At 39.8% G+C, this 27,897-nt stretch overlaps 1 protein-coding gene across 5 annotated transcripts; it reads right to left on the bottom strand.

Annotated features, from left to right (window-relative positions):
* Nucleotides 1-798: 798 nt before the first annotated feature.
* NDUFAF6 (NADH:ubiquinone oxidoreductase complex assembly factor 6) lies at nt 799-27,897 on the bottom strand (the record flags this gene model as incomplete). 5 transcript variants are annotated; one of them, XM_084618920.1, is made up of 9 exons in its annotated part: nt 27,787-27,803; nt 25,266-25,369; nt 21,358-21,480; nt 16,375-16,431; nt 14,523-14,625; nt 7,830-7,963; nt 5,934-6,035; nt 1,283-1,339; nt 799-927 (listed from the first exon to the last, which is right to left on the bottom strand). In XM_084618920.1, the coding sequence occupies exons 2-9, from the start codon at nt 25,284-25,286 to the stop codon at nt 799-801; spliced, it is 726 nt and encodes a 241-aa protein (XP_084475046.1). In that variant the 5' UTR covers nt 25,287-25,369; nt 27,787-27,803. The 5 variants fall into 5 exon arrangements, with proteins under 5 accessions (XP_084475046.1, XP_084475044.1, XP_084475045.1 ...); XM_084618918.1 differs by lacking the exon at nt 27,787-27,803 and adding an exon at nt 27,575-27,762 and having other exon boundaries at nt 25,270-25,369; XM_084618919.1 differs by lacking the exon at nt 27,787-27,803 and adding an exon at nt 27,575-27,712.

A 27,897-nucleotide genomic window follows, 5' to 3' on the forward strand; every position in this document is an offset into this window, starting at 1 on the left:
CATATCTCTCAGGAAGTGCACAACAAACAAAAATGGACATTAGGAAGCATGATTTTATGAAAAAAAACAAATATCAGAAGTATTGAGCATTTAGGATGTTATCTTTAGAGATGGTGAGCACCTAACAATTCCCATTGAATTCCCATCGAGAGTTGAAAGGGATCACAAGCTAAATATGATGAAAGTGTGAACATCCAGTATATCTCAGAAGCAGGTATCTGCCCATGAAGGGGCTAAAGAGCAAGTACTTGGGGACAAGATGAAGGCACCGAGAAGGATTTCAGTGGTGGTGCCATCAAACCAATGGCATACACAAGCAATGTTGCTTTGTGTAATGTGTAATTTGTAAAATACTAAATAATGTTGCTTAGCTGAATACCAGAGCATCAATTGTAAGCTCTTTTGAGCAGGAATTAGGTCTTCTTTTATGTTAGGAAAGCATTTAGCAGATAGTGTATGCTGCCAGGAATAAATAGTAAATAATATTAATGGGGGATTAGCCCAAGTAAAATTTGGCTTCAAGTGTTATTACAAAAAAATGACTACAAGAGTAACCTCAGAACAGTTCATATCCACTCTTTGTGTGTCTGCCAAATCACATCTGCCTAATTTACTGACAAGAATAAGCTTTTCCTATGATCAGGAAGCTAATAGCTACAGGTCATGCTCATGTATTACTTCCAATTAAGAAAAGTTCACAGAATGTATAACAAAGTTACTTATTTATCAAAAACATATCTATAAAATTATCAGTTTAAAAAAAAAAGCAGAACTCAGTCGGACATGTTAAGTCTATTTTTAATATTTTTTTTTCCAGGATCTAATATATAAATACAATGGTAGTAACGTGCTCTTCTGATGTAAGCTTGGATGGAATATGTCAAAATCTACTTTCTGTATTTTATATAAATAATCTTCTAAAGTAACCTAGAAGAGAAAAAAAGGGTTAGTATGTATAATGGACACAAACAGCAGCATATGCAATATTATTTTATAAATATCTAAACCATTTTTGACAGTCTATGAATACATGGAAACCATTTTGAGAAATTTTGCCCTTAAAAAATAGAAAAACAAAAACTATTGGGCAGTTAGACACCTGAACCTATATTTAGGCACCTAAATTGGTGGCATAATTTCAGATATATTAAGCACCCAGAACGGCCATTGAATAATAAAAAAAATACTACTAATTAACAATTAACTTGGTGCATTACCGTTCATAAACAAACGAAACACAAATTACTCCACCACTTAAAGAGTGCACTGTTATCACACTTACTGTATAGAGAAAGGCAGGAAATGCTTTGGCAGGAACATTTTTACTGAAGGACCTAGCCTGAAAAGAGAAGGAAAAAAAATATTGCGTAGAGAAGTTACCAGATCAAAGTGAACTTCAAATACGGAGTTTTAATGGCTCAAACTGGCCAAATTTATCATGAGCTTGAATCTTTCAGGTTTGAATATACTGCAATGAAGGTACAACTTTCATTAAATAAAAAATCAAGCACCATCCTTCAGCATATATAGAAGTAATTACAAAACCAAGTGTCTAATATTGTGAGATGCCCGTTACCATTCCTGTGCCTTTTCGCAGCCTTAAACTTAGGTATAATCAGAAAATTCACTAGGTAAACTGGTATATTTTTAATCCACAGATCTGCTCCCCATGTGTTCTGCTTGTTTAATATAAGAAATATGGTTTTACTACTTTTATTCCTGTTAGCAATGTACGACGGGGGCTGACTTCTGGTCTCCACATCATAAGAATTAATAACTTAGGGCAGGTCTACGCCAAAAACGTACGTTGACCTAGCTATGTCACTCAGCGGTACAAAAAATTCACACCCCTGAGAGAGACAGAGCCAACCTACCCCTCAGTGTAGACACCACTAGGTCATCGGAAAAATTCTTCCATCAACCTAACTACCAGCTGTAACTACAGCAATGGAAAAACCACTTCCCTCACTGTATCAAGTATCTATACGGTGGCACCCCCACGGAACAGCTGCAGCACTGTAGCTATAGCATCTGTAGTGTAGACATAGCCTTAGGATCCGATTGCAGCATTGAAACCGCTAGCTCAGACCTCTCTGTCTGGGCAAAGCCCCACTGATATCTATGGGGCTCTGCATGGCTGTGGGGGTCTGAGACAACAGATCTGACTGCAGGACTGAGCATAAACTGCAGTTGCATTATTTTTAAATCAAGGTGTACAGCTCATTGAACCTAAAAGACAAAGAAAAAATTATCCTTTAATATTTCTTCATTTATAAATACAGGATCAATGTTTTTTCCAAAAGTATTTTTTCTGCTTTTTTAGCTTTAAAAATACCAAGAATATCAATTACTGAATTCCTTGTTTTTCTAAACAGCCCTTTGGAGAACTGGACAAACAGAATGGAATAGTAATAGGCTGAATCTTGAACTACAGCTTTAACAGCCCTCAACTGAAAGGAATAGCCCTTAAATATTCCAAAGAGCAGGATTTTTTATTTTAACCTTTGAGGTTTTAACCCTTAACTAAACCTACAATACGCTTTTGTTGGGTTATATTTACTGGTCACGATGCATGAGCTAGAAAAGGATCCAGCTTGACTTTCCCATGTCTTGCAAGGCTGACAGAAAAACCATCTTCTTGCTTGGTAAACTGAGAACATTTGATGTTGAGCAATTGAGAAGCATACAAAGAACCAACAGAAGCCATCTTTCCAGAGTTACATTTCAGAATAGAACTATATTTTTAAAAGGGGGAGAGAGAGGGGAAGAAGTGTCAGCAGGACTTAAGATTGTTAAAAAGGGACTGCCTTTGCAACAGGACTTTCACTTGTATTCAGTCCAGTTTTGATTGTTTTCATTGTATTTTAGTCACTAGTCCTCTCTTCACTAGCTTATTTTGCCCTCTACTGGTTATAAATTTAACATTCCCTGAGTATCTGCAGTAACTGTCGTTGCATGAGCATATCACATCACTTAGGGCATGTCTACACTACAAAACTTGCCAGCACGGGTTACGTTGGCATAAAGCCGCCACAGTTGTTATATAGCTTGTGAACGTAATACCTGTCTCCTTGAGTTGGCGGTGTGTATACTCACAAGGAGTGTTTGTGTCGATGCACAGTGCAGTGCACTATGGGTAAGTATGCCAGGGTACAGCTTGCCCCCATCCAGCGCCAAAACTTCCCAAAAGACAGTGCAATGTACAGTGGGCCACAAACAAGTCATGCAGGGTGACTGGAACTGCAGGGTGCTTGTCACCATCTGCCATCTCTGACAGAACTACAGAGTTTGTGGTACTGTCAGAAGCATTGCATGCACAGGATGCATGATCCTCCAATATCTGCAGAGCCACAAGAAGAGCTGCGAGGAATATGACAATTTCCTGGTGGGCAGGTTGCTGTAGGACACAGTGAGAACCATTCAAGATTGTTGGTGGTGTTCATAGAGCAGCTGCAAACAGTGGAACACTGCTTCTGGGCCCGAGAAAGGTGCACTAGCTGGTGGGATTGCATCTTAATGCAGCTTGAGATGATGAGCTGAACTTTCAGACATGCAAGGCCACATTCTGGGATCAATGTGCCGAGCTTGCCCCCAGCCCTCCAGTGTAGGGACCCCAGAATGAGAGCTGCATCATGCTGATGATGCAAAGTGGGGGTCAACATGATTCTACATGGTAGAATTCTTGGGGTGAATTTTTTTTTTTTAAATTAGGAAATTATATTCAAAAAATCCTAAGAAGAATGTTAAGGTTGCAAAGTCAAGCACGCAAAAGTTAGGAAATGCCCACACAACCTTAATTTGCCCCCCTTGTGTGTTTGGATTATGATTAGTGTATAATTACATGATCACATACTGTTTTTTCTACAGAACCCCTTTTTTATTCAGCACCCATGATGCAGAAGTCGGAAGATGTGTAGTGAATGAGGCAGATGACTGCAGGAAGAGAAAGGATGGTCTCATGCTTAAGGAAGTAGAATGCCACTGTGAAAAACTGGATTATATCCCCGCCTCTGCTGCAGAGTTCCTAATCAATACTCGGCAAATCACTTAAACCAAATTTTTCACAGCTGGCCACTAACTGCATGTAACTGCACGTTCTTCATTTTCAGGGTGCCCAATGAAACCAAATCTGGGGCCAGATTTGCTGAAGTGCTGAGCACTCACAACTGGAACTGAAGTTGGTTTGAGATGTGCTTTGAACACTAAGTGCTATAAATACCAAACATCCTGAAAAATCAAGACCTAGGTGTTTCAAATTGGGCACCCAAAATTAATGGACACTTGACAATTTTGACTTTAATTTTTATGTGCCTCTGTTGCCCAGCTGTACAAAATAAATAAATAAATAAAAATAATCATCTCCTCACAGAGATGTTGTGATGCATTCAGATACTATAGTGGGAGCACCATAAAAATTCCCATTAGGGAGTTAATCATTTTGTAGTTCGTGCAGCATTTGTTAAATAAGGTCTGGTGACACACGCCAACTGTGAAGAAGAAAAAGAAATATTGAAGACCCATTAATTAAATGAGGCAGGGATGCTGTGGGGAAAAAAAGGATGTCATCATGTATAATTATGTCATTAAAGAATATCACAATGCATAAGCACAAGGGGGATAAACTAAGGTTGCACAGGCAATCTAAATTCTGGCATTTAACTTTTGAAAGCTTGTCTTTGCACCTTAATGTTCTTTTAATGTAGTATGTACCAACATGCTTTTATAAGCATAGCCTGTATGTTTTATTTTCAATACTTATAGCAGAGAGGTAAGGAATAGGTCTCAGTGCGGCTTCTTAAGTTCGGATCCACTAATTGATCCATGTGAATAACAACCTTTGACAAAGCCGTTGCACAAATACTGAAGTTTGAAACAGTGATCCCAAACAGACTGGCTTGGGGCAAAAACAAAACCAGAGAAACATTGCTGGTGCAGCTCACTATGCATATAGTAGGCAGTTTTCAGGGAAAAAAGAGTTTGGCATGTAAAGGCAAAATCTGAATGCCTGGTAATTATTGCTCCTATGTCCAAAATACACAAAGTAACTCATGCACACAGTCAGTGTCTGTGACCCTGGAATCTGATCTGTGCAGGCACGCCCTTGCATATCCTACATCTCATAATGACATACAATAGAACCTCCAAGTTACGAACACCAGAGTTACAAACTGACCAGTCAACCACACACCTCATGTGGAACTGGAAGTACATAACCAGGTAGCAGGAGACACCAAAAAAAAATAAAAAATGCAAATACAGTACAGCACTGTGTTACACAAACTACTAAAAAAACAGAATGTTTAAAAAAAGATAAGATTTGACAAGGTAAGGAAACTCTTTCTGTGCTTGTTTCATTTAAATTAAGATGGTTAAAATCAGCATTTTTCTTCTGCATAGTAAAGTTTCAAAGCTGTATTAAGTTAATATTCAGTTGTAAATTTTTGAAAGAACAACCAAAACGTTTTGTTCAGGAGTTATGAACAACCTCCATTTCTGAGGTGTTCATAACTCTGAGGTTCTACTGTATGTGCAAAAGCTTTCAATCAGTAGTTATACATACATAGAGCTGTCACTAGAAATAGAAAAATTCATGCAAATGTGTTACAATAAAAAGAACCTCCATTCAAAAATTATTTTTATTGTTTTAGAATAAGTTTTTTGGTGTGTTTATTCTCCAATCAGTTTAACACTACAAGGCTATATTCCTCAAAGTAATTGCGATCTGCACCTTTCTGATCACTTTCAGCAAAGGCGCCCACAACTGAATAGAGGATGGGAGATTGAACTTCTACATGAAGGTAAAAGTGTTTTTAAAATATTTGATACAATAAATAAGGTGCCCAACTAGACGCACCATCTAAGACCACATTCTGACAACAATTCTTAACATTAAAATTGATTATATGCTATTAACAAGAAAAGAGGACGCTTACATGTTCTAGATGAATGTGCGCCTGGCTGGCAATGTTGTAAATTACATCTCTCAGATTTTTCTCTTGATTGGCTCTTATGAAATCTTCTTGCGAAACTCCATGCTGAGAGGGAAGAGCAAAAAACAAAACACACGTTTCTGATTAACAAGAGAGTAGGAAAGCCAGAAGCCTGCCTGTCTGCCAGATTACAATAAAAATCTGAAAAACGTTTATGCATGTTTTTAAAGTAGTCAGTAGGAAGCAAAGCTCAGTGAAGGAAAAGACAGGAAAGAGTAATTAACTCAGTCTTTGCATAAACTGACTCTCTGAATACTTTGTAGTAAGTAGGGATAACTGAGCTAGAATTTAAATTCTGGTAATCTGAAATCAACTTCTTGCATGTCAAGCTAAAAAAAACACCACCACCACCACCTGAGGCTAAGCAGGGTAAAAGAAAAAGTTACAGATTAACCCGAAAAACAGCTGTTTGGTCCATGAAGAAAGGCATTGTCATAGGGCTGGTCTATATTACAAAATGGTACCATGTTTGAACATTTATTGAGAATTGAATTAGGTGACACAATGGTGACCATGATACTGGTTAATGCAGACTAAGACGAGTTTTGTTCAGTATCATGTCAGCTAACTTAAATTTATTCACAAGGCTGATTGAACATGGTAAAATTTTATAGTGAAGACAAAGCCACACAGAGGACACAGATTCAAGAGTAATCTGGTGACTCTGACTAGCTGCCAAGATACCTCTTGTCTCTGCAACACTCTCAGTCTACCTTTGCACCCATCTCCGACACCCACTGATGACTGAAAAGTTTCATAGTCACATGCGTGGCTGTGATGGCAAGGACAAGCACAATTCTGTGTGGGTGTGTGTTTGTGTACATAGGTATATGATATTAAGTTATATTGAAACAAAAGGTAAGAAAGTTGGAAAGCCCTAACCAGCTGCCATCATGAGTTACTGTTTGGGATCGACATATCAGCCATTTTATGCTTCCGTGCCATTCACATAATACTGATCTAGCAGGAAAGCAAAGCCAAAGGTTACCAAATTTGGAGCTCTTCATTATTCTACACAAAACAACCCAAATTAATATCAAATCAAGGATATTAATTCACATTTAAATGATATTCATAAAAGATTAGTGCATGTGCCTTAAGCACTTCTACAATTAGATGGATTTATATAAGAGCAATGAGAATGAGGTCATAATTTGAAAATGCAAACTGAGAAATTATTAAATAAATATTCAATGCTATTGTCTATAGATTTAGCCACAGACTCATATGAACATTAATGGGATACTTGTGTTTTAATCCTTGTGTCATTGACAATTACCTGTTCCTGTAAAGGGCTGCTGAATTCCAGTGCCAGTTAGGTGTTCTCTCAAATTGTACAACTAGACCCTACATGCTACAGCAATGAGTGAGCAAATACTTGTAGTTACTATTGAGTTGCACAGAAAAAGCAAGAGTATGACCACAGCACAACAAAGAGAAGGCTAGGGAGCTCATTCTGAAACAAAGGGACCAACACTAGAAAATTTAGGGCTGGGAGGAAGGAACTGATTTCCATTCCATGTGTATTTCTGCACATGAAGAAAAATCCTAAAATACTACTGATTTAATAAAAAAAATTGCAGTGAGCTAGCACTAAAATAAATAAAAATCACTCTAATCATACCTCCCAAAGGAAGCAAAGCAACAAGACCAAGACAAGCCCTGTCACTGAAAGAACATGCTGGGGGTACTGCAAGCCACAGGAAGTGAACCTTCTACTAATAGCAACTAGGCTCTTTGACATTTACTTTCTGGACTAACAGAAAAGACTATATATCTAAAGCTGAGAGATGCAGTTAGAGATACTATATTGTTTGTTCCCAGTCTATACTTTCTTACCAACATACAAATGTCCATAGGAAGAAAGACCTTTTGTCTTTTACTATGATAAGGAGTTGCTCTTAAACAGGTGACAATGCCTTGTGCTTTCCCAATGTGACTGGCTGCATGGTCTGCATGGATATCCCGCACACCTGTATTTGCAGAAATAAAGGTTAAAAACCAAATAATCAACAACAGAATAGCCTGAGTGTTACAGCTGTTAAGAATATATTTGCCTCAAACAGCATATGTTCACAGATTGTCCTTGAGACCTAATCTCAGAGGTGAAAGCTAGTAAACTAGCTGACTGATTACTACATTCTGGAATGAGACTTCTCTTAGGGCTAGTCTACAATGCATTTTTTGCACTCATGTAGCTATACCAATGTAGCTAAACCAGTTCAAACTCCTATTACAAATGCACTGGTACAGTTTACCCTAGTACATCAGTGTAGTTACATCAGTGCAACCCCTTACCCCTAGTGAACAAGAGACCAGGAATAAAATTTCAGCAATAAATACTAAGCAAAGCCAAAGGAAATTCAGAATTTCTGTCCCAAAGGAAATTCTAACATTTCAACTTTTGATTTGTCCCAAATCTGGACAAAAATTGGGGCGGGGGGCAGGAGCAGAACAGACATTTCTAAAAAATGTGATTCAGAAATATTGAATTGTTTGATTTCAACATTTTCTACTAAAACAAAACATTTTGACATTCTGAAATTGAAATGGAGGGGGAAAAAGGGAAGCGATGTCAAGGCAGACCTCCAAAAGCGGGAGATGAAGGATGAGGCATCTCTAGAACAAACAAATTTCCAAAACACAAAATGGGGAACTACCCAGATATCTGTTAGAAAATCAATATGGCAAAACATAAAACATTCAGTAAATTCTTGGAATGTGTTGGGGGCACCTTCTTGTTTCAGGAAGTGGAAGTAACAACCTAGGGGGCACCCATTTTAGTTTTGATTCTGAGCAACAGGGAGGAATTGGTTGCAAATCTGCAGGTGGAAGGGAGGAGTTTGGATGAAAGAAAGCATGAAATGATAGCATTCATGATTTTGAGGAAAGGAAGGAGTGAGAGCAGCAGAACAACAACAACAGACTTCAAAAATGCAGATTTTAACAAACTTGGACACTAGTAAGTAAGATCCTCTGGGAAGAAAATCTAAGGAAAAAAGCAGTTCAGGACAGTGAGCAGTTTCTCAAACAGACAATATTAAAGGCACATCAGCAAACTATCCAGGAGTGAAGGAAAGATGAAAAAATAGTAAGAAGTCAATATAGTTCTTTAATAACTGAAAATCAAAGAGGAAGCCTATAAATGTGGATAGATTGCTAATGATGAGTATATAAAAAAAAAAAATACCACAAGAACATAGGCGCAAAATCAGAAAAGCTAAGGCACAAAATGAGTTACACCTAGCAAGGAACATAAAAGGCAAGAAGAAGAGTTTCTATAAATACATTAGGAAAAAGAAAGACGGAGGAAAATGAAGGTCCTCTACCTAGCAGGAAGGAGAGCTAATAATGGATGACATCAAGCAGGCTAAGGTGTTTAATGCCGATTTGGTTTCAATATTCACTAAAAAAAATTAATTTTGACCAGATGCTTAACACAATTAACATTAACAACAAGGAGGATAGAACACAAGCTAGCATAGGGAAAAAAATGGGTTAAAGATAAGTTAGATGTAGTTAAGCTGGCAGGGTCTGATGAAATTCACCCGAGCGTAATGAAGGAAACTGTCTGAAACAATCTCAGAACCATTAGCAATTATTTTTAGGAACTCATGGAGGACAGGTAAGCTCCCAGAGTGAGGGAGAAGAGCAAATACAATACCTATATCTTTAAAAATAGGAACAAAGAGGACCTGAGGAATTATAGACTAGTCAGCCTCACTTGGATACCTTGAAAGATACTGGAACAAATTATTAAACAATCAATTTGTAAGCACCTAGAGGATAATAGTCAACATGGATTTTCAGAACAAATTATGCCAAATCAATGTCCTTCTTTGATAGGGTTACTGTCCTAATGGATTGCGGGGCAGGGGGAAGAGGATAACCAGTAGACAAGATATATCTTGATTTTTAATAAGGCTACTGACATGGTCTTATGTGACATTCTTGTAAGAAACAAGAGAAATGTGGTCTAGATGAAATTACTATAAGGTGGGTGCACAGTTAGTTGAAAAACTGTTCTAAGAGTAGTTATAAATAATTTGCTGTCAAATTGGGAGGATGTATCCAGTGGAGTCCTGCAGGAGTCTGTCCTGGGTCCAGTACTATTCAATATTTTCATTAATGACTTGGATAATGGTGTAGAGAGCATGCTTATAACATGTGCAGATGCCACTAAAATGGGAGACTGCAAACACTTTGGAGGACAGGATTGCTAGGCAGAGATGGGCTCCACCTCACGAAGAGAGGGAAGAGCATCTCCACAAGCAGGCTGGCTCACCTAGTGAGGAGGGCTTTAAACTACGTTCACCGTGGGAAGGAGACCAAAGCCCTGAGGTAAGTGGGGAAGTGGGATACCAGGAGGAAGCATGAGCAGGAGAGCGCAAGAGGGGAGGACTCCTGCCTCATACTGAGAAAGCAGGACGATCAGTAAGTTATCTCAAGTGCCTATACACAAAATGCAAGAAGCCTGGGAAACACGCAGGGAGAACCGGAAGTCCTGGCACAGTCAAGGAATTATGATGTGATTGGAATAACAGAGACTTGGTGGGATAACTCACAGGACTGGAGTACTGGCATGGATAGATATAAACTGTTCAGGAAGGACAGGCAGGGCAGAAAAGGTAGGGGAGTTGCATTGTACGTAAGAGAGCAGTATGACTGCTCAGAGCTCCGGTATGAAACTGCAGAAAAACCTGAGAGTCTCTGGATTAAGTTTAGAAGTGTGAGAAACAAGGGTGATGTTGTGGTGGGAGTCTGCTAAAGACCACCAGACCAGGGGGATGAGGTGGACGAGGCTTTCTTCTGGCAACTAGCGGAAGCTACTAGATCACAGGCCCTGGTTCTAATGCTGGACTTCGATCACCCCGATATCTGGCTGTGTTTTAAAGAATCCTTATTGAGGTTGCAGGAACAAGCCATCCTGATGTGTTGAAAGAATAGTAAATATGGTAGATGACCAGCTTGGCTTAACAGTGAAATCCTTGCTGATCTTAAACACAAAAAAGAAGCTTACAAGAAGTGGAAGATTGGACAAATGACCAGGGAGGAGTATAAAAATATTGCTCAGGCATGCAGGAGTGAAATCAGGAAGGCCAAATCACACTTGGAGTTGCAGCTAGCAAGGGATGTTAAGAGTAACAAGAAGGGCTTCTTCAGGTATGTTAGCAACAAGAAGGTGATCAAGGAAAGTGTGGCCTCCTTTCTGAATGGGGGAGGCAACCTAGTGACAGAGGATGTGGAAAAAGCCAATGTACACAATGCTTTTTTTGCCTCTGTCTTCACAAACAAGGTCAGCTCCCAGATTACTGCACTGGGCAGCACAGTGTGGGGAGGAACTGACCAGCCCTCTGTGGAGAAAGAAGTGGTTCAAGACTATTTAGAAAAGCTGGACGAGCACAAGTCCATGGGGCCGGATGCGCTGCATCCAAGGGTGCTAAAGGAGTTGGCGGATGTGATTGCAGAGCCATTGGCCATTATCTTTGAAAACTCATGGCTATCGGGGGAGGTCCCGGATGACTGGAAAAAAGACTAGTGTGGTGCCCATCTTTAAAAAAGGGAAGGAGGAGGATCCGGGGATCCAGTCAGCCTCACCTCAGTCCCTGGAAAAATCATGGAGCCGGTCCTCAAGGAATCAATTCTGAAGCACTTAGAGGAGAGGAAAGTGATCAGGAATAGTCAGTAAATTTAAAAAAACTGGGTATGTTTAGTCTTGAGAAAAGAAAACTGGGAGATGGGTCCTGATAACAGTTTCAAATATGTTAAAAGCTATTAGAAAGAGAAGAGTGATCAATTGTTCTCCATGTCCACTGAAGGTAGGACAAGTAATGAGCTTAATCTGCAGCAAGGAAGATTTAGGTTGTAGCAGCCATTTGTCGAAGTGTGGTTTCTCAGAACGTTTATGCTTTACTGTTCAGGGAAGAGAAAGACCTTAGCTCACTTAGCAAACTTAATTTGGCATTTAATCTCTTCAAATATTTGTATATTTATATTCCCAAGCCCCTCACTGGATGCCTAGTCAAAATATCCTTTTATTTTGCTTTCCCCCATTCCCTTGATCAGATTGATGTTCTTTGCTACCATGTCACATTGCAAAATTATATCTAGTTCACGAATGTATCTTGTCTAATTTAGGTATGCCTGTATTTTATGAAGTCACAGCTTCTTCTCTTAGCACATTTTCAATATTATTCTTTAATATTTATATTATGGCCATCTCTACACATCTGGGCCTGGACTGTGGTACCATAGCTAAAACCTTAGCCATATCTCTTTGTGCTTTATTTATTTATTTAAGTCCATCTAAAACGTCAGAGCTGGGGAGGGAAAAAGTAAGCTCCGAGACAGGCATGGTAGGTACAAAATTCTCCAGAGTTGGTTCTATCAAATTAAAAGATGCAAGTCAGACCAAAGATTTTCCTCCAAAGCATGGAGGCAGATGATTACTATCAACATTAGAAGTACACCGTCTGACAGTCCAGGGCTCAAGAATCATGTGGTTAGTTCTCACCCTACTGCTTTCTCTTACACAAGGGCCCATTGTGTTAGGCAATATGCAGACAGAGTTAGATATTGTCCCTACACTCTTCACTCCTTTTCCCTTTCTAAATGAATACACCTACTAGTCAGTGACTGATAGCCTATTTTTTAGGGTTTGATTGTTCCCCCCCCACCCCACTTAGGATGCGATTATATTTTTAAGACAGATAGATATGGCTGTGACATTTGAAATAGGTTTAATTTTATATAGTGCTGTCAAGCGATTAAAAAAAATCAATCATGATTAATCGTGCAATTAATCGCACTGTTAAACAATAGAATCCCATTTATTTAAATATTTTTGGTTTTCTACATTTACAACACAGAATACAGTGTACAGTGCTCACTTTGTTTTTATTTTTGATTACAAGTATTTGCACTGTAAAAATACAAAAGAAATGGTATTTTTCAATTCACTGAATACAAGTACTGTAGTGCAATCTCTTTATCATGAAAGTTGAACTTACAAATGTACAATTATGTACAAAATAACTGCATTCAAAAACAAAACAATATAAAATTTTAGAGCCTGCAAGTCCACTCAGTCCTACTTCTTGTTCAGCCACTGGCTCAGACAAACAAGTTTGTTTACATTTTCAGGAGATAATGCTGCCTGCTTCTTGTTTACAATGTCACCTGAAAGTGGGAACAGGTGTTCGTATGGCATGGTTGTAGCTGGCATTGCAAGGTATTTACGTGCCAGATGCGCTAAAGATTCATACGTCCCTTCATGCTTCAACCACCATTCCAGGGGACATGCTTCCATACTAATGACTGATTCCACTCGATAACAATCCAAAGCAGTGCGGACAGACGCATGCTCATTTTCATTATCTGAGTCAGATACCACCAGCAGAAGGCTGATTTTTTTTTTTGGTGGTTCAGGTTCTGTAGTTCCGCATTGAAGTGCTGCTCTTTTAAGACTTCTGGAAGCATGCTCCACACCTCGTCCCTCTCAGATTTTGGAAGGCACTTCAGATTCTTAAACCTTGGGTCGAGTGCTGTAGCTATTTTTAGAAATCTCACATTGGTACCCTCTTTGTGTTTTGTCAAATCTGCAGTTAAAGTGTTCTTAAAACGAATGACGTGCTGGGTCATCATCCGATATTGCTATAACATGAAATATATGGCAGAATGCGGGTAAAACAGAGCAGGGGACAGAAAATTCTCCCCCAGGAATTCAGTGACAAATTTAATTAACACATTTTTAATGGGCATCATCAGCATGGAAGCATGTCCTCTGGAATGGTGGCTGAAGCATGAAGGAACATACGAATGTTTAGCATATCTGGCACATAAATACCATACAATGCCGGGTACGAAAGTGCCATGCGAACACCTGTTCTCACTTTCTGGTGACATTGTAAAGAAGAAGATGGCAGCATTATTTCCAGCAAATGTAAACAAACTTGTTTGTCTTAGTGATTGGCTGAACAAGAAGTAGGACTGAGTAGACTTGGAGGCTCTGAAGTTTTACATTGTTTTGTTTTTGAGTGCAGTTATGTAACAGCAACAAAAATCTACATTTATAAATTGCACTTTCGCAAAAGAGATATTGCACAACAGTACTTGTATGAGGTGAATTGAAAAATACTATTTCTTTTATCATTTTTATAGTGCAAATATTTGTAATATAAATAATGTACACTTTGATTTCAATTACAACACAGAATATATATGAAAATATAGAAAAACATCCACCATATTTAATAAATTTCAATTGGTATTCTATTAACAGCACAATTAATCGCAATTGTGTGAGTTAATGGCGATTAATCGACAGCCCTAATTTTATAGATTTAAGTGCTGAAAATTGACCTATTCTTCTCCCATTAAAGTCAATGGAACCTTTACTACTGACTTTAATGGGTCCAGAATTAGCTCAACCATCAGCACTTTTGAAAATCCTCCCCATTAATAAATATAGTAGCAGTTATAGCACTACTGATAAATTCTCCATAAAAACCCTAAATAAAGAAAACCACATACCTAGCATTTCCAAGGTGAGATACAAGAGAGCGCTATGAGTGTTGTCAGCATATGCTTCAAGTTCCTGGATGTTGCGATATGCTCTGTCATCCAAATTTTTCTCCTATAGTTTGAGCACAGAATATGAACATGTATGAGTCTGTATTGCAACATGAACATGTTTTTTTTGCACAAACTGATCATTATGAGCAGATCTACATAATCCTTCATTAGGGTATAGTGGACAAAAGTAACTTACATTAGGGGATAGGGAGGAATCACGTGTGTATATGAATATAACCATATACACATTAAGGAATACATTTTAAAATATCTCCAGCAATACAAAATATGTATGTGCAAGGGCAACGAGCTAAGGTTGCTGAAGGAACCACAACCATTGTATATTTAAATTCTCTCTTGCAATATTGCATTAACATTAAATCAATTGGTGCTTGTTTACACTACAAGTGCTTTACCAGTATAGCTATACTGACAGAGTCCCCTGCCATAGATGCAGCAGTATACCAACAGGAGTTTTTTGCTGGCAATAACAGTACCATCACCCCAAATGAGATTAGCTACGCTAGAGAGACAAGGTGGGTGAGACAATATCTTTTACTGGACCAATTTCTGTTGCTGAAAGAGCCAAGCTTTCGAGCTTAGACAAGCTCTAATATCCTGAGACTGACAAAACTACGACAAAACTGAATATCAGCTATGCTGATGGAAGCACATTGTCAGCATATGTGCATCTATACTGGGATTTTTGCTGGCATAATTATGTCAGCTAGAAAGTGTGCGTTTTTTCACATCTGACCAACATAGCTATGCCAAACAAAACTTTGTAGTGCAAACCTGGCCTTGGAGTCTTCATGCCGTGCTACTGCGGACTCACACCCTTAGTTCTGATGAATGGTACTGTACAGTATGTTTACACTATTAACTGCCAAGTCTAGTCCATTACCAGTGAATGAGGCTTATATCTCAGTGAAAGAAAATTACACATATCAGAATATGTTCCTCAAGTGTGTGCTTTTTTAAAAGCACTTTTAAACTACTGAGTGTACTTTGCTGTCTCATGCAAATGCTATCAGAAATAGAACACTCACTCACTATGACAGGAAGGCTGGTCTTGTGGATAAAACATACAGGCTTGAGAGTGAAGAGACCCGGATGGTCTCTGTCATAGACTCCATGTGTGTGCTTGGGCGAGTCACTGGACTTCCAAGTCCTTTAGTTTCAGTGCAGAATGTGCATATTAATACTCATCTACCTCACACTGATGTGGTGAAGTTAAAGTAATTAATGTTTATAAAGTGCTCTGATAGGAAGTATGATCCAGGGGACTTGAGACCCAGATTCAATAGCCAGAGTCAATAGCCTGCTTCACCACAGGCTTCCCATGTGACCTTCAGTAAGTCCCTTAACTTCTCTGTGCCTCAGTTCCCCAGCTGTACAATGGGGATATTAGCATTTCCCTACCTCATAGAGGTGTTGCGAGGATAAATACATTAGAGACTGTGAGGTGTTCAACAACGAAGGTAATCAGGGCCACATAAGTACCTGTGATATATATAGATCTTGTAGGGAAGGCAATATAAAATGACATTTGTTTGAGATTTTAAGCTCATAACTCATCTTGATATGAGGCAATACAGAAATATTTTAAAGTAATTTCTAAAAGCCAAACAAACATGGTCACAGAATGCTGTCAGGAGACTAAGATGATGCGAGTGGATAGGAACAGGATACCATGAAAACTATACAGAAATAGAAAAGATGAGCTCTTTTAAGTTTTGGTTAGGTACACATGATTCAAAAAGTCAAATATGAGAGGAAAAATTAAAATGCATACTAAAAAATTACTTACTCTTTCATCAATAATCTTCAGAAGCCACCTTTTAGTCAAGTTATGTCTCTTGACAGCCTGGAAATGAACAAAGAAAAGCCATATTACAGTTTAGAGAAAAGGGAAAATTTGGAAAATTATTGAAAGCAAGGTATGATAAAGGCTGTAATTTTTTAATGATCTTTTTGTTATTAAAAGTAAGATTTGACTTGCTCAGTATCATCTAAGTTAAATCAAAATGGAAAAATAAAGTGTGTAATAAAAAAATTAAGTGTAAAACTTTTCAACTGATCTCTCTTTACTACTGCTACAGAAAAAACAGAATCTTGTGGCTCAAGCCAACACGTAAGCAAAGGAGACATTTTAAAAAAATATATTTTCTTTAAAATGTAATTTAAGTCTACACATTCATTCTATTACTGGGTCATTCTATTACAATTTCCAACAAAATATTTGCAGATCACATTGTTCACTTCCCAAATTCAGCATTTTGTTTCCTAAGACGAGCAATGAAAGGACTTCCCTAATGGTTTTTCAGGTGAACAATAATTAGCATGAGTATATATGTTATGTCAACAGATATTGTTTATACAGAATATTCATATATTTATTTAATGTATAAACAGTATAATTATTCAATTTATTATAGAAAACTGATAATCCTCTACCATCTCCTGTTCAGCCACTCATCTCTGCCAAACTCTTGCCCTCCTTTCACAGCTCCTCCATTCTATACTGGTTTTTCCAAACTTATTATTTAAAATAATTCCCTCAATCACCTTCAATTTTGCAGCTAGTACGTACTGTTGTGTATGAGTCTGACATGATTAACTGTTTATGATAGAAGTTTTGGAGCAGTCTGTTCTCAGAATCAAGGCTTTCTACAGATCATTATCTGTCTCTTTAGATCTAATTTAAACCCCAAATAACTATTTTTGCAGATATTTTTAAAAAATGTTGCAAAGGTACATCTTTCTAATGATTTCAGTAGACTTTAGACTAGGCCTTAGATGCCCAATTGGTTTCCCAGTTTGTCAGCACTAACTGTCTGTAAGTGCATTGGCGGCAACAGTGCCATAGTGGTAAAGAAGTAACAAGTTTTGTTACGTTACAGATACTACGGGCCAAATTGTCAATAATCACTTGTAATTTTGGGTACGTAACTTCAGACATACAGGTCCTGATTGAAGTTCTGAACACTGACAACTCCCACAGAAACGTGTTTAGAATTAGGCTCACAGTGTCTCAATTGGCATACAAGATGGAGTTAGAGGTCACTTTTGAAAAGGTAGCCCAAACTTAAGTTGTAATTTCATATACAATCTGATGAGTTTCTTGATAAAATACAAAACATTTTCAAGCATGGGTACTATGACAAAGTTCCTCCTCTGCCTTGGTGGGTCCTGCGCTTATTGGCAGATTTGTTCGCCTCAGAGGTTCACAGCAGCCCTCAGTTTGGCCACTTTCATGGCTCAAATCTGCCGTTCACTCAGTTAGCCTTATCACTGGCCAGCATGAGGAAAAGGAAGAAGAACAATCCCTGCAGTCTCTGCTGATCCACCTAGTGGATCAGGGAACAGGCCAGAGACCTTCCCGTCTGGTGGAACCCACAGTCCAGGTCAACTCCTCCGGTATCAAGTAGGGAGTTGGGGGGATGGAGGGAACCCGGGCCCGCCCTCTACTCTGGATTCCAGCCCAGGGCACTGTGGATTGCAGCTGTCTACAGTGGCTCCTGTAAGAGCTGCGTGACAGCTACAACTCCCTAAGCTACTTCCCCACGGCCTCCTACCACACCTTCTTTATTCTCACCACAGGACCTTCCTCCTGATGTCTGGTAATGCTTGTACTTCTCAGTCTTCCAGTAGTACGCCCTCTCGCTCTCAGCTTCTTGCGCCTCTTGCTCCCAGCTCCTCGCACACACGCCACAAACGGAAGTGAGCTCCTTTTTAAAACCCAGTTGCCCTGATTAGCCTGCCTGTCTTCATTGATTCTGGCAGCTTCTTGATTAGCTGCAGGTGTTCTAATCAGCTTGTCTGCCTTAATTGTTTCCAAAAAGATCCTGATTGTTCTAGAACCTTCCCTGTTACCTTCCAAAGGGGAAAGGGACCTACTTAACCTGGGGCTAATATATCTGCCTTCTATCACTCTCCTGAGCACACAAAATAGTGTTGTGATTCAGTGATGTAATTCGTATAAGGAACGGGCCCTGTGATATTGCCAATTGAAGTCTCCAACTACAGATGTGGATATTTGTCTTCAATCAGCTGTCAGAATAAAGCATTTTCTAACTCAGGGGGGAAAAAAAAATCACTCTCCTGTAGCCATCTGGCCTGACCCTGTCACAGTGTCTAAAATTCAGTGCCTAAATCCATATTAAGGCTTTTAAAAATCAATGGTGGCTGCAAGTGTTCAGCACCTCTGAAAATCAGGCTAGTTTTATTTAGGTGCCTTCATATGAATTTGATCACCAAACTTTGGGAGCCAAATTTGAAAATGTTGGCCATATTCCATATAAAATATTTGGGAATATGTATTTAATATACACCAAACTGATAACTGATGTGTAAAACTGCAATTGTCCCCCATGCAAACCTAGTAATGAAAATATAGTATGCAATGTTTTTGATAGAAGAAACATTAACTAAAGAAGCTCTATGAATTGGGCTACGAGAGAGGTCTGCAGGTTATCCATGAATTTGGAATGCTTTTTCAAGGTTTTTTTTTTGTTTTGTTTTTGTTTTGTTTTTTTTTTATACAGGATTTGTTTTTTATTTTAATAACAACCTGTCCTTTTTGGGGCAGCTACTCTCTGCAAAGACTGAAATGATCATACAGGATCATTCCGGGTGTGTCCAGCGGCACTGGAAATAAAATCACAACTCTGGGAACCAATATGAGTGCACCATTATGAGGTAATCCAAGGAAACTGTTAGTTTGCCTCAGTGTTCTTTTTGCCCATCAAAGCTGATTGAACATCCAAGAAATGCTTTTAAGCTTTTTGAACTATTTCTCATTTGGCAATTGATTCTGTTTAAAGGGCCTGATAGAGAAACCAGGTGTGAGAGCAACCCTTGTTGCAGGAATGGATCTATTCCCCTCCCTCCACTACAAGGTTGGTTTGCTTCCTGGAAAGAGGGTATATGACCAGCCGGTCTAACTATCTCAAAATCTGACATTTGATACAGATCCTCATCCACATGATGTTTACTACAATTATCCTTTGGAAGAAACCACTATTATTCATCCAAGCAGGCCCCACTGAGGAAAGCTGGGAAGAACATGTTTAGACATACCACAAGCCAGTGTATGCTGAATCTATTAGATCCAGACAACCACACAGGAGGGGACCTTTGGAATGGAAAAAGAGTAACCAAGGACCAAATCCATTCCTGGAAGCACAGACATTGTGGGAGAACAAAGAGACCAGCTTGCTTGTGGGCAGTCTGGCATGTACTTGGGCAGAGAGAAAGTGAATAAAAAGCAAAAGGTGCAGAAATAAGGTTACCAATATCAAATTTTACCCTTTGCAGCAAAGACATCTAAGTCTGTTCTATTGGGGCTTTGAATCCAATAATCTATAACTAAGGTCCAGAATACTTGCCAGCTTCTCTTTTAATTATATTAGAGCTTTGTTGTGGCTAAAGAAATAAATAATTCTGAATTGGAGATATCTAGGAATAGTGTTGGATATCCTAGATGAGAATCAAGTAGATGCTGTTTATTTCTTGGCATTACCAGTGTTTTCTCTCTTTCTTCAACAGTTTCTTGTTTAAATCCAATTATAATTTGAACAGGATTGTTGATAGAAACAAGTACTGACTTGTGCTTGACATCAGACCTAAAGGAGGAAGAGCACACTCGGTGCGTCCGTTAACACAACAGTGCCAACATCAGAAAAAGGGAATAGTAAAGGGCTGTGATCCCTGACCTCAGATAAACAACAGACAGTAGATGGAGAGCCATGATGCCCTCAAGTGAACTCTCTAATCATACAGGAATTGTAGTATAGTAACCCACCATTATAGGGGGTTTCCCTATTTTTTCTGCACTTTCAACACAGACAGAGGCACATGACTCCTTAGATGGAGAGTTTAAGATGTCAGTCTGTGGTCCTAAGGCAATGACCTATCCCAGCTGGAAATCATAACTGTAAAGCAACATATTGGGGTCTATTTATTCCCATTTTAAGTACAGGCAATCATCAGTCATCTGGTGCAGTGGGGGTCCTAACTAGAGTGAACAGGTTTGGTCAGCTGGTCATTTTGTCCCCAACCATGGCCAGTGGAGATGCTAAATTGTAGGCGTGCTTGAGTTTGTAAGTTCATAGAAGCTCCAGAACAACACAGAGGTGTCTTGAAGCAAATATTTCAAAAGTTGGCAGGTACGTAGAATCCCTGTAACTCAGCATCCAAATCAGGACTTGGATTTTGTGCAAGTTTAAAAAAAAAAAAATGAAAGAAACTGTCAGCTATTCAGTTTTCTGGGGAGTCAGAGTGCAATGGAATATGAAATAGTGCGCATTATAGTTTTAACTGTGAAGGTGTGAGCCTCCTATAGTGTATCTTTCTTTGTATGGTCCGCTTTCTGGCTTTAGTCTCTGATCACACTAATTTCTGTCTTCTTTCAGTTCTTAAACCTTTGGAAAAGACTAGTAGAGGCTCAGGAAAGTTTACTTAAACACTTTAATTGGTACTGATTTAAAATGGTCACTCTAATGATTTTGTCCCTTCACCTGGTTAGAAGGCAAATTCTCTGATTAACATAGTTCTGACTAGTTGCTACATTTTTCTGGTAACTTCTCCCTAGATATCAGCATCATCACTGTCCATCTCTCCCTTTTTTGCTTCAGGCTGCTCTTAGTATAACACATACAACATATCATACATTATCTGTATAACACAAAATACAGTTAGTATGCAGTATAACACATGCAAAACAACAAAACATTTTCCACAGGTAAAATAATAATTATAAATAAATTTTAAGACAGGAAAGATATTTTACCTTCCACAGTTCTATAGCAACTGGCTGAAGTGGTGGGTTATCACAGTATATATCTTCCACAGCTTTCCTCCAAAACTCCATTCGCATCAAACCTATGGTCTTCTGTGTTATGGAATCTTTAATCTGGAAAGAATATATTTAAGAGTGAAATTTACAGTCTAATGGAGGCATTTAGCTTAAGACACTTAAAGAGCATAACTAAGTATCATCTTTCCTGAATGATTTTTCTGATCACATGCCATCAGTATGCATCTTTCACAAGGAAGACCATGTCTACATGCCCGGCTAAACTGGCACTGCTGCGATCAATGCAGTGGGTGTTGATTTAGCGGGTCTGGTGAAGACATGCTAAATTGATGGCAGAGTGCTCTCCTATCAAGTCTCTACTCCACCTCCCTGAGAGGTGGAAGCTATGTCCATGGGAGAGCATCTCCTGTCGACATAGCTCAGGGCAGACACGGCTATAAGTCGACCACAGTTATGTCGACTTAAGTTACATAACTGAAGTAGTGTAACTTAGATCAACTTACAGTGTAATGTAGACCAGCTTGGTCATTAGAGGACTCAGGGGACACATCTAGGAAGTGGGAGACCCACGATCTAGTCCCTCTAATCCATTGACTTTATTTAGCCAGAGTGCAACAACTTCAACATGAAAGACTGAAGGAGCCCCACATCAGAATATCCCATAACCCAATGGTTAGAGCACTCACTTAAGAGGGGTCACATAAATGTTCAAATCCTTTCTTCCCCTCAGGTAGAGGAGGGACTTGAACCAGGGGTCTCCAATATCCCAGGTGAATACCTTGACCACTGGGCTAAAAGTTGAGAGAAGTTCTCTTCCTCCTCTGTGGCTTTTTGCTAACAGTGTAGGCACCTACTGCAAATAGAGTGTTTGCAGCTGAGAATCTCAAGACGACATGGGCGCCTCCCTGCAGCCCAGACTTAGGTGCCTCTCTCCAAGACAAGGACAAAGTGTAGCACACACCCCTCTCATTGGATGACTAGCTCCCTGCCCAGCATGATGGCTTTTGTTAATCACAGTTGAAGATGTCTCTCCCCATTCATCGTATAGGAGCTTAGGGACTTAACTCAGGGCAGGTCAACACTACAAATTTACAGTAGCTACGCATAGTAGCTGTGCCACTGTAGAGCTTCTGGTGAAGATGCTCTAAGACAATGGGAGAGATCTCTCCCGTTGGCTTTATATCTCTCCTACCACAAAAGGTGGTAGCTATGTCATTGGGAGAACCTCTCCCGCCAACATAGCACTGTCTGCACTGGTACTTACATCGGTATAACTACGTTACTCAGGGGTGTGGATTATTCACACCCCTGAGCGAAGTAGCTACACCAAAGTAATTATGTAGGGTAAACTAGGGGTCAGGCTTTGTGAATCACAGGGATTTTCTAGGTGCCTAAAAGTTAGATGTTGTGAGGCTGAGTGTCACAACTTCTAATTTCTTAGGCCACAGTCACTGCCCAAAGAGATTACAATCCTAAACAGTGAGCAACATACAAAAGGAGAAGGAGAAAATAAAATACATACAATTTTTATACATACTGTATATACATGTGCTTTTTTTAAAAAAAAAAAAAACATGACTTCAAAAGGAAGGCACGAAAGACACTGAGGGCTTGCAGGAGTGAGTCAAATTGTTACTACTATCAGGATTTCTACAGCTGCAAGAGAACAAGTCAGATAGTGACATATCTATCATCAAGAAAACTGCCAGCAGAGCTTGGATTCCAGTGTTCAATTGTTTGTGATGATGTACAAAGCAGAATGTTAAATTATTTGCAGTTTGGATACCTTAGCATCTTGCAGGTTTGGGCACTAAGTGCCTTCCCAGTGATGCTGAGTTTTCAGCTCCCCAATGCAACCTACAGGCTCAGCATCTCACAGGGACAAGTCCCTAATAATTAACAGCTTGATTTTCAAAGGTACTAAGCACCTTCAGCTTACCTGTGAAACAACAGGAGCTGTGGGCATTCAGCTTCTCTCAAAAATATGGCCATATATATCCCAAATGAACTTACGCATGTTAGGTGAAATCCTAGCCCCACTGAAATCAATGGCAAAACTCAGGGAGGGGGAAATATTTGGGGCAGGATGTCACTCCGTGAACACAGCATACTAAATGAACAATTTTATTCTTTAAACATTTTGCCAAGTTATTCAGGTATTTTATAAAAACATTTCTAACAGTAAACTTAAAGTTTTAACTTGCTCTCCTTCAGTTCATCTAGATATGCAACAATTACGGTTTTTCATTGATCATGCCTGTGTAAAAATCAGCTTCTCTCCAGTGGTAAAATTTTCCAATAATAAGCCGATGGCTATTTTATTTATGACTATAGACAAGCTGTTCACAGGAAGAGCCAACACCTCTGACAGAAACAAAAATGTGTCTAATATTCCACAGTGAAGATCAAACACTTTGCCCAAATCCTCCTATAAATGATAAAAGATTGCTTTGTTGTACATTTCACCTTAGTCACTTGCTTTACCTATCACAAAAATCACATCTACCTCCTTCAGTTCAACTAGATTAGTAAGCAATTTTTAAAATACTGCTACTAGATAATATTTTATATGTATCACTTGGCAATTAAAATACTAAACTTCAGCAAGCTATTGCATACTAATATAATTCTTGTTTTTGTGATTAGTATTTGTTTTACTGCTCGAGATTTTCTTGTGCTTTTTAATCACAGAGATAAAATATATTTTTACAGATTCAGCATCGCACTAATGAAACCCAAAGACAAGCAGCTATTTCAAATATTCTTCTGAAGGCACATGTATTATGAGACTGGGCTGAACCACAAAATCCAGATCAGAATCTGGATTTCAAAACACACAAAGTTCAGTTCCTGGACCAGTTTCACCTCAGAGGAAACCACCCCAGGGAATCACAGGTAGTGTTCCCACTGCTAGGGAGGGCAGCTTTAAATTATCCAAGAGTCCTGACAACAGAGGCTGAACAGGATTATGTTTAATCAGCACATCCTCTGGGCTGTTCTAGCTAGGCCTTTCTTACAAGCATCAACTTCTGTGGTTGCACTGGCAGTTTGAGGGTCACTGTGGTGTGGCAGATCTCCACCCCAATCAGGAAGGAGTTAAAGAGCTCCTCCGGGCAACATCAGCCTTACCACAGCAGCACATCTGTGAGGCTTGTCACGCCTGCAGATAAGTAGATCCTTAAAAGGGAGGATGATATTTGCTCAGTGTAAGGTAGTACTCCGAAGGAGCTCCCTGGCACCTTGCAATAGGGGTTGCTGACCAGGAAATGGCTTGAAAGCCTTGGCTGCCCAAGCCCTCTTAGGAAAGAGAAGGGCAGGTACTTTTCTCTTTTATTTTTCTCATTGGCTTCCTGAATGCCTAGGGCTCTGCTTTTTTGAGGGCTGTGGTAGCATACTGACTTTTTGTTTGGACTACTTTAACTTTCCAACCAGGGGGCAGATGCTCTGAACAGCAGAGCTGGAGGGCTGTGCACCAGAGACAGGAGTACTGTCCACCCTCTGCTCAAGGGGCCATTAGAGAGGTATAGCCTACTACAGCTATCTAGCAGAGGGAAGATGTAACCACTTTTTTAAATCTGCAACCTTCCCTCCTGAAAGTCTGCCAAGTCTCTGCCAGCATAGACCTAGAAATGAATCTCCCCCAAGGTTTTTGGTTTGATCCTTTTCAGATAGGAGTCAGCTGCACAGTTCAGATCCAAGTTTAGATTCCAAGCCCCCTCAGTTTCTACAGGTGTTTAGATCTGGGGTTTTGTGGTGGACCATCTGTTTATCACCCTTTGAAACAAAAACTTTAATCTCAGCATACAACACTTCTTTACAGTTCAACCTAGAGTCTTGAAATGATAGTTATAGTTCAGTACTTCACAAATCTATTTTAATACCTGCCTGGGCCAGTTCAACATTGAAGGCTCTCAGTGCAAAAGCAGAGGTGCGGGATTCTGCAGGCAACAATAGAGAACACAGAAACCCTTCATAGTCACGTTTCCTATATATGACAAACAAAAAGATTATAAATTTTATTTATAACTATATGTAAATTAACCATTCTACTAGTCAGCACTGAACTTACTTCTAATAGGAGTGAATTGCGAGCTCAACTAGTAACTGTGACCAAAACAAAAATAGATGCTTTTATTTTAAACAGTTAAAAGAACAGATTTCATTCATTCCCCCTGGGAAGTAATCTGAACACCCTGTGCACCAGCAGGAGCAGCTACACCTTTGAGAATCAGGCTTTAAGAGATTTGCCCAAAGTCACAAAGCAAGTCTGTGGCAAAACTGCAATTACAGTCCAGATCTCCTGACTTCCAATCTTGTGTTCTAATGAAACCACACTTACAGAGACTGGACTCTTTGGAGCTTGGCAGAGGACAGTTTGTTTGACCAGTGGAGTTTCTGGGTATATCTACTCCTAGAACTGGAGGTGTGATTCCCAGCTTGAGAAGACATACCCACATTAGCTCTGATGAAACTAACAGCTAAACATATAATATAGCTGCAGTAATGAGAGCCAGTGGAGGGGCTAGCCACCCCAAGTAAATGCCTAGGGTCTTGGATGGGCATGTACTTGGGGCACCTAGCTTCTCCCGCCACTTGTGCTTCCATGTGTACACTCTATTTTTAGCATGTAGGTTCACTGAGCACTAATGCAAGTATGTCTCTTTGAACTGGGAATCAAACTCCCAGCTCGAAGTGTAGATATGTCCTTTTGTTTATTTGCAATTCCAATCACAGCATACAGTTTACAACTGTGGCATACTGACTATAGGTATCTAAACTGATGTACACTCCTTTGGCCACTTGGGAGTGCCATTAAATTAAAAACAACTGCAGCACACAAAACCATACCATAAAATGCAGAGTTCTACTCAACTATTCTTATTACAAGCGGAATTCAAAACTGTCTATATAGTTAAGGTGCCTGTATTTTCATCCCTTGCATTCATAGGGTGAAGCTTTGCATTCAAGTTTCAGCCCCTAACTTCAAGAGGCAGACATCTGGGCACACATTTACTCATTTTCATGAGAACTGTTGATCCCGTCCCACCCCATTTTAGTTACATTTGTTTCATAGATGAGGTAAAAATAAGTGGGCAAGTTTTAACTATTTAATTATTAGTGTCAAGGCAAAAAGAAAACTAGATTTGCAGACAAGCACTTTGTGGACATAAAAACAGTAACTGGAAATCTACTGTGAATTTTCAGAACAAATCCCTGAAAGTACTTTGGGTGACCTTGGGCAGCTACTTTCTAAACCTGTTCTGGAGCCTGATCCAAAGCCCACTGAAGTCAATGGAAAGACACTTACCAATTTTAGTAGGCTTAGGATAAGATCCTTAAAGGGCACTTTCATAGCTAATTACAGACCCATCAAATGTTCCTTTGAAACTGTCTTAACTGAGGAATACCATCAATTTGAAATCTAGTCATTCTTTAAAGATGAGTTACAGAAGTATCCAGTACTACACCTGCCCCTGCCAATATCTGTAGTTGTACAATGACATTTCCCTATTTTGGAAGTTATTCTCTTCCCTGTTGGTAGGTGAAAAACCCCACTCAAACAACAGAGGAAACTGACCAAGTACATGGGGGGAAAAACAATGAAACTAACTATACAAAGTCCCCTGTCCTTCCCACCAACCCACCTTTAGAGAAAAACCTTTTCCTCCCTATAATAAATTTCAGCTATAGTAAGCTTAAATGTAGCTTGTAACAACAAGGAAGCAAAGAATGTTCAGACAGGAGTGCTGATGGTCTGTCCCTTTAAACATCTCACTATAGGCATGAACATTTTTAATGAATTTCAATTAAACTGATTAGTCTTCGTTTTAAAGCTCTCAGTACTTTAAATCCAATTCTATCTCCACTCTCCTCATCCACGAGGGTAAGGCTCCCCGCAGGGGGATAAATTTTAAGACTTACATTGCTTGTGTTACTTCACCTCCCCCAAAATGAGGATTAATTTTAAAGGCGACTTACAACAACAACTACTAAATAAATTAGGGCCATGCCTTTTATTGTTTTTTTAGTATGTTACAGCCCCCTCCCGCACGGGGCTGGGGCTCGCTGGGGGGACGGGGGATACAGCGCCCCCACCGGGCTGGGGGTCGGGCTCGGGGTTACAGGCCTCCCTCCCCCAAGGGGCTGGGGCGGCGGCTACATCCCTGCGCCCGTCCCGCACCAGACTCACCGCAGCAGCTCGGCGCAGTACTGCACCTCTCCCCCGGGGCCGGGCCGGCTGGAGGCCGGCGCCGCGCTCCCTCCCCAGACCGCCGGCCGCACGAGCCGCCCGCGGGCGCTCGGCCCCAGCAGCTGCCGGGAATAGGGCCCGTAGCGCATCCCGCAGCTCAGTGCCATAGCGGCCGCCATGCTGCCTGGTGCACCGCCCCTCCTGTCAATCACCTTCTGCCTGCAGTGCTGGTCCGTGCCTAGGCCTCCGCCCGGTCTCCACAACCGGTAATGCAACACGCTGCTTCGGGTGTGATTTGCTACCGGTAGCAGTTACTGATACAG

The sequence above is a fragment of the Lepidochelys olivacea genome (assembly GCF_965140295.1).
Source record: "Lepidochelys olivacea isolate rLepOli2 genome assembly, chromosome: 2".
Taxonomy (NCBI): Eukaryota; Metazoa; Chordata; order Testudines; family Cheloniidae; genus Lepidochelys; species Lepidochelys olivacea.